We start from the raw sequence: 7385 nt of genomic DNA, 5'->3' as shown, positions 1-7385 counted from the left end.
GCCCTTTCCTTCGGGCTTACCTTTTTCTCTCCGCTGCGGATTCCCTCTTTTGGCCTCTTTTCTCCCTCGACCAGGTGTCTGCACTCCAGGACGGTGTGGCAATCTCCCCCTACAAACTGGCAGGGTGTGCACCGGAAATGCGAACGCCGATCTGAGCTGTTCACCTGTGGTCGAGCCTGGCTCTCCTTGGTCCTCTGGGGTGGGGCGATATCCCGGACGAGCCCCCAAAAATATAAAGCCTTATTTCACCAGGGAATCGTTTTTCCCGCGTCCCCAGGACCAAAGAAAGAGTAAAATAACACCAGGAAAGTTTCTTCTTTGGAGAAAAGGGTTTAATCTGTGCACAGAGACAGCCAGCAGAATATAGTTTCTGAAATCTGACTGCAAAGTAATACACATCAGCAAACTTTCTTATACCTGAAAGCATTCACCCATCTCTCAGACCTCCCCCAAAACTTCCCCAATCAGCTAGCAAGTTTTCACTTATTCCCTTTTAGGGCATATCTATATTGCTTGCTAAGCACTGCTGGCTAAGCATTTCCTCCTCTTACCCCTGTGTGCTTTTCTGCTTGCTTAGCAGTCCCTCCCACCTCCTTCGTACACGTGTCCTTTTTTGCTAGCTAAGCAGCCTCTTGTACGTGTCTATTCTTATCTTGCATTACCGAAGCAGGAAGCGCAAGGCAGGAAATGGCCCCATAGCCTGTCTGGCCGCTGGCTTGACCACAATTTGCAGAAGTAAGTTTAATGCAGAAACTTACTATGTGTAGTTAATATGAAGATTAATCCTTCAATATCACACGCGCTGACTGTGAACGGAGGCCTGACATGCCCTGTTGTGCCCCCCCCCAGGCCCAACGGGGCCTGCTGCAGCTGCAATAGGCCCTATTGGGCCTTGTCTCACGTTGTGGGCTATGGAATATTAAGGGGGCATGGCTCCCTCATTTAAAATTTGGGGAGACCTCAGCCCCCACAACTCAGCATGGATGGCGCCCCTGGGCCCAGGCACAACCCTACTTAAGTTTCAGCCCTCCATCTGGAGGCCTAAATACATCTGTAATCAATAAAAGTTGTGGCCCATTTTAATTCCCATAATGTTGTCGTGTCCAGTTTGTGTACGCCTGTTGTTGCCTGTGCCCACTAGGTTGAGGGGTGACAATGCCTTTTTCCCTGGGGGTGTTCAAGGGAACGCGGTACCGACACCTTTCTTCCTAGAAGAAAAGCACCGAGGGGTGCTCTGTGTGGTCTGCAACAATCCGCTCCGAAGACTACTGAGCCGTCCTGGGAAACACTGAAGTGTTTCTTCCTGTTTCCAGGGCACTGCAACCTGCCATCAATGGTGATATGTATAAAAGAAGAAGAAGCACCTTCACACAGCGGTGTAGCAACCTGCAGGGGCGCCTGGGGAAAGCCACCCATGGAAGCAGGGTGAGGTGGGGCAGGGCAAGCTGCTGGAACCTTGTCCCTCTCAGTGCCCTCCACGTGGACAGCGACTGAGTGGAATGCACTGCCTGCAAAAGAAGCACAGGGCCGGGGTGCAAGCTGTTGTGTTCCTGCAGGGCACGCTCCAGCTGGAGGGCGGCTGAGGGGGAGGTGGTGGGTGGATGCTGCTTTTTCAGACAGCGCAGGGCAGTTGCCGTGGCTCGGGCACGCTGCAGGTCCCATGGGGATCGCAGGTCCTGTGCGTGCCGGTTTCACCCTCCTTGGTCGCCTTCTAGTGGCCGGGGTGACATAACAGCTCAGTGCGCTGCAAAGCCAGCCCCAGACTACACTGCTTTGGGAAGTGGCGTACTGGGCTCCGGGGCGCCTGCACTTACGCGTCACCTTGGGCTCCGGCATGGCACCTCCAAGTTAAGTGCAGCCCTTGGTTCAACAGCACTTTTGAACTACCTACTGTATCATAAAAGGCACGCTAACCAAAGCAAGGAGAGAAGGAAGGCAAGTACCTCTGTGGGTTGTCTCCTATCCTTTTTTAAAAGTGGTATTTCCAGGTAGGGAACTGGCCTCAGTAACCATCCAGAGTTTCAAACATTAATATCACAGTCTAGCTGTTGCTCCTTAAATGAAACACTTTTACCTCATATGTGATCATACAAACATTGCACAAAAATTTGCCATTTTTAGTCAGGTCCTGAAAGTTAGGATACCACAGAAACAACTTAGAATGGCATGAAACCGACAATTTACCGGTAACTAGCATGCCTTCCCCAGTGAACTAAATTGCAGTTCTGTGAATATCCTGGGATATTTTTATTTTGTATTTCTAGACCTTCATAAACTGGCAGTTCTCAGAGATTCTTAGTCAGGAGTCCTGACAGTTAAACTGATTTCACCATGATTTGCATTTTGTAATGTAGACTTCCTCTTATTCTACCTGCACCTGTACAGACTTTCTTATCAGTTAGCAGTTTACTGCTAAATTTGCAGATGGAGGCATGGCTTAGTGGCACAGCACATGTTATTTATGCCAGGGCCTCTGGGTTCCATCGCTGGTATGGCCAGTCAGGTTAAAAGCAAGGTACTTTAGCCTGCAGTCCTGGAGAGCCACTAGCAACAAAAGCAGACAGCACTGAGCTAGATGTAGAGATATTGCCAGAATTTATATTTCCTGACTCAGAAACAGGAATCTCAGGAACCTGTTACAGTCATCTCAAATACAAAGCTTGCATTATGACCCTGAATGCTTTTTCAGCTCAGAAACTCAGAGTGTGGTCTAGAATGTGGTGCAGAATCCTTTGCAACGTAGATGGATCAATGTAGAAATACTTCCCTATGTAGAGAATGCTTGAACTCCACTAGCCTAGAATATTTCCATGTGTATCAGCCATGATGAAGATATTGAACAATGGAATTGGCACTGAAGTCTGTGGAACCGTGTGGGATCCTGGCAACATACATAGCCACTGAGCTTTAGAAATAGATATTGCTCCACTGGTGAAATTCTTTCATGTTACATCTTTGGTTACAGGAGCTAATTTTAGGTTCTGATTTCCATTAACTGGCAGTCTTATACTTGCTACCAGAAAATTAGTGTTTATTTGCCAAAAAAAGAAGAGAACAACATTTTCAGTAGCCCTGAACCCATAAAATTGTTGTCAAGATGGCACAATGCTGCTTGCAAATTGTGCTCCTACACTCTTTTTAAAATGATATATTCAAAGCTCTTTTTTAAAAATGCTGCTTTGGGGGGAAAATGGTTGGACAGAACTCCAAATTCAACATATAAGAGTGAAAGAATTCCATGCACAGCTTCTCCTCCCTTTTCCTTCGGGTGCTCTTTATGCTTCACCCTCCAATGTCCCCTCATCCTTCTGCTAGAGCTGCCCAATATTCTCCATTCCCTCTGCATGTGGCAGTTCTTAATTTCGTGCATAGCCCAGTTGCCTCAGTTACAAGAAGATAACTTCGACTGTGTTACTTAGATTTTACCACTGGACTTTGTTGATTGTGTCTGGTCAATTCAGGGGCTCCTTGGTTGTGACTCTCCATTCTTCCATGTTCAAGGGTATAGCTAGGGGCAAAAGGGTGGACAGATTCACCAAGAAGCAGGTGTCTCTGGCAGCCAGAAGAGTTGCTTTGTCTCCTCCCCCAGACTCAGAATCCCCATGGCTTGCCCCACGTTGGGTAAAAGATTCCTGCAGTGCAGGGCGTTGGACTAGATCAGTGCTATTTTTCTAGAAAAATAGGTGCTGGAACTCACCATGACCTCCCTTGTTCTCCAATAATGGCAATGGTGCCCACCTGAGAGGTGCTGGAACTGAGTTCTGGCTTTAAAAGAAGCCCTGGACTAGATGATCCTCAGGGTCCCTTCCAACTTTACAGTTCTATGATTCTATAATTCTAAGACTTGGATAAAAGGCAGGAGATTTCAGGAGATGTGGGGCCATGGGTAGAATGCAGACTCGCACATCTACGTGGCAGCTGAATGAACTCACAGGGAGGTCTTGGGCAAATACTTCTCTCTCTGTCTCCTTTCCCCATCTGTCAAAAGGCAATGATAGTAACCCATCTCTAGGAGATGACATAGTTAGCATAATGCCTGAAAATAACTGGTTGTATTTTTGCTTCAGCCCTGACTCACCAAGTGGCTTGGGGCAATTCCTCTGTTGGAGCAATGCTAACCCCCTTGTGATACTGGGCTGCCTGCAATGGTCACGCAGGTCTGATTTACACATGCAGCATTAAAAACCCTTCCAACTGCCGATGAAGAAACACTTAACAATCCCTTGCATCATTTCTCAATTTCTTGTGTGCTAGCTTTCCCCATGCTCCCTCCGCGCCCTGTGGGAGCATTTAAAAAACGTGATTCCCCCACCTGGCCGACCATCTTAGAACTCAGAGCACTACGTTCTGTTTCATGTGTAGGCCACATAAGAGAGACAATGGATGCCAAGTGGTTTGAGTGCTCTACAGAGCTGTATAAAGGCCAAGAGGCATTATTGTTATTTTGCGTGGCTGAGTGCTCGTGAATCACAGTATGGGAATACATAAATTTCCTTCCAAATGGAATTGCCTCCATTTCTTTAGTGCTGCCTGTTTGTTTTCCTGTTGGTATAATATCAGTGAAATGGAGGCAGACAGTGCTTTTTGCAGAACCTTAAAGAAGGTTAATATTTCCATCTACAAATTTCCCCAAGATGTTGCTAATATATTTATGTTCTATTTTCTTATTTATTTAATTTATCATCTGCCCACTTTAAAATTAGAAGGCACAGAACACTCAATATGTTCTCCAGGGTTTGTGGAAATGATGGCAAGTAATTTGCATCTGGCTCTTGGAGGCTGAAGTTTCTGCAAGCGAGTAATATTGTGACCCCCCTCCCCAACTATTCCAGTCCCTCCCTTTCGAAGCTAAAAATATATCTGGACAGCCATTAATTGTGAAACACACTGAAGAAAGCTGAGCTAATGGAGACAATTTGTTTTAGAAACAGTTCAGAGATTGCTAATTTCCAAATAATAAGGAATGGCTTGCCTGACAGGTTTTTGCTTTGGAGTATTTCTGCTGCATACCAAGTAGAAATGCACAATGAATGGATCGGAGCAAACAAAGCACGGGAAAAAGTTCAGAGATCTTTAAAAGCGACGGCGTCCCCTGCTGTACAGCGGCAGAAACAGGCTTCATTGACTTGCGAGCAAAATGCCCAGAATAACCGGGGGAGCTGGCTGTGGCAGAGAGGCGGCTTGCAGGGAGTCCTGACTTGCATCGAGAGACAAAAGGTTCCTCGATGCCTTCAGCGCAGCAGTATCCCAAATGCAATGTTTGCACTTCCCCCTGGATGTCAAGGCACTCGTTCATATATAGGGTGAAAGTCGTGAGACAAAGTCCCACCCAACTGGCAGTCCCCTTCTGCAGTCTGAAGTGGTATAGTCCAAAACCAGTTTTTCTTACTTCGTGAACTTCCACCTGGCTAGGCCTTAGAGCAGGTCTTAAGCATTACTCCTTTGCAGCAGCTGCTTAAACCTCAAGGCAAATAAGTGCAGAGTTTCTGGGAAAGGGAGTGATGGATTATTGGGGGAGGGTGTTCAGCTGCTTTGTGGTGACATCGGCAAGCGCATGATGGCATCAGCTTGGGCAATGGTTGCTCAAGGCAAACAGAATGTTACAAAAGCTACTAGTGCTACTAATACCCCTTTGAAGTAATTTCAAGCCTCTTTCCCCCACTTCTATTAAATTCTGCAGCATCTTCCCAAGGGATGAAGGGGGAAATGGAAAAAGAAGACAGGCACACGACACAGGCAGACACACTTATATGGCAGCACAGATAAAAAGGAAGAACCCTTCTCCAGCAGAGAGAGAGAGAATGTGTTCAATTGAGCCCAGGCTAAACTGCTATAAGAATTGTAGATTGTGATCATTTCTCTTTTATTGAAGGGGAACTGCAGGCATCTTCCAATGGCGCATGAAGTGCTCACAAGAGAATGGGTGAGTGCCTGGGCAGCTTCTGCTATATGGAAATCCATTGTGATATCAGGAGATGAACGGGTGCAAAGCAGGCTGGAAAACGCATGTGCCCACCCTTTGAAATGACACTGGGGCAAGTGGGAATGCCTATGGATATTTAAGGATATTGTTGCTGGAATTCAACATTGGCATTTATCAGGTAGCCTGGCTCTATTCCAAAATTCTGCAAAAATGTGCCCATTGTTTCTGTCACATCTCTCCGTTTGTCTCCTTTCTTACCATGAATCCAGCAGCTGAATGTGTTTTTGTGTGTTAGGCTATAGTAAGAATGACTCAGAAGGTACAATGCTGTCACTGCCTGGCCAGCTGCCCTCACTAAGACCCTGAGCAAGCTGGTATCTGGTGCTTAACCATCATATTAAAAGCAGGCATATTAAGTATGCATGGGCAATTTGAATTCAGAATATAAAGACCTCTTTTCAAGCTTCTTGCTCACCAGCAAAATCACACGTTATTGTCATGAATTTTAATTTTGTTTTCAAATTGATGAAAAGGAAAGAATATAATAATAATAATTTATTATTTATACCCCGCCCATCTGGCTGGGCTTCCCCAGAAGAAGAAGTAGAGATGAATATAAAACAATGATTTGAAACAGCCACTGTCTCTAATCTATAAATATGGAAACATTAAGGATTACATTTCTCTCTGACATTAGATGACAGGCGAAACAATATGGAATTAATGGCATAATACAGCTGTGCTTTTCTATCACTGTTTCATTTGTTGAGATGAGAATGAGAATGTAAACTGGTAAAAAAATGGTTCCAAGCTTGCAAGACTGGATGTATTTGGGGTTGGGATGGACAGGAGGATCTGATTAACTCATGTGAAGGGGTAGATAATCAAATAACTTAATTTGGGCTGGTATGGCAGCCCAAATTAGGTATTGCAATTAGTGCTTTTCTTTGACTTTAAAAGCCACTTAGGCCACCCCCTTTACCCACATAAAACTTTGGGCATGTGTACCAAAACAATCACTTGTTGGTTTCAGCATGTTTTGAATTCTGCCCAAATTAACTGCAACTACACTCACAACAGCATATGCCAACTTCACCATGTGAACTCACTGCTTGACATGCATTGCTACTACACTTTATGGCCTGGATACTTTTAAGGCTGTGCACATCCTATAAGATCAGTGGGGAAAGACCTTGTGTCTATCCCACCAATATCAGAGGACCTTATGGCAGCAACATGAGAGAGAGCCTTCTCGGTGGTGGCAGTTATATTGAATGTATTTTTAATCTTTGTTGGAAGCCGCCCAGAGTGGCTGGGGAAACCCAGCCAGATGGGCGGGTGTCAGGGGTTTTAGCATAGCTAAAACTCCAGGCTCGCAGCCAGTTTCTGTCTTTAAGATTTATTTACAAAGTTCAAACGGTTCCAAGAGCTTCAAAGGCATGTCTGTGCCTGTCTCACTCAG

General features: G+C 45.6%; 1 protein-coding gene across 1 annotated transcript in view; it reads left to right on the top strand.

Moving 5' to 3' along the window:
• Nucleotides 1-5904: 5904 nt before the first annotated feature.
• The window catches only part of OLFM4 (olfactomedin 4), a 39425-nt gene continuing 37944 nt past the window's right edge, over nucleotides 5905-7385 (top strand). The window contains exon 1 of the mRNA XM_082234486.1: nucleotides 5905-5923. Coding sequence (XP_082090612.1) covers nucleotides 5920-5923 — 4 coding nt within the window. The 5' untranslated portion in view covers nucleotides 5905-5919. The remainder of the gene's footprint in view (nucleotides 5924-7385) is intronic.

The sequence above is a fragment of the Podarcis vaucheri genome (genome assembly GCF_965113315.1).
Source record: "Podarcis vaucheri genome assembly, chromosome: 8".
NCBI lineage: Eukaryota > Metazoa > Chordata > Lepidosauria > Squamata > Lacertidae > Podarcis > Podarcis vaucheri.
The sequence above is the reverse complement of the archived record's forward strand: the minus strand, read 5'-3'. Positions and strand labels throughout refer to the sequence as shown.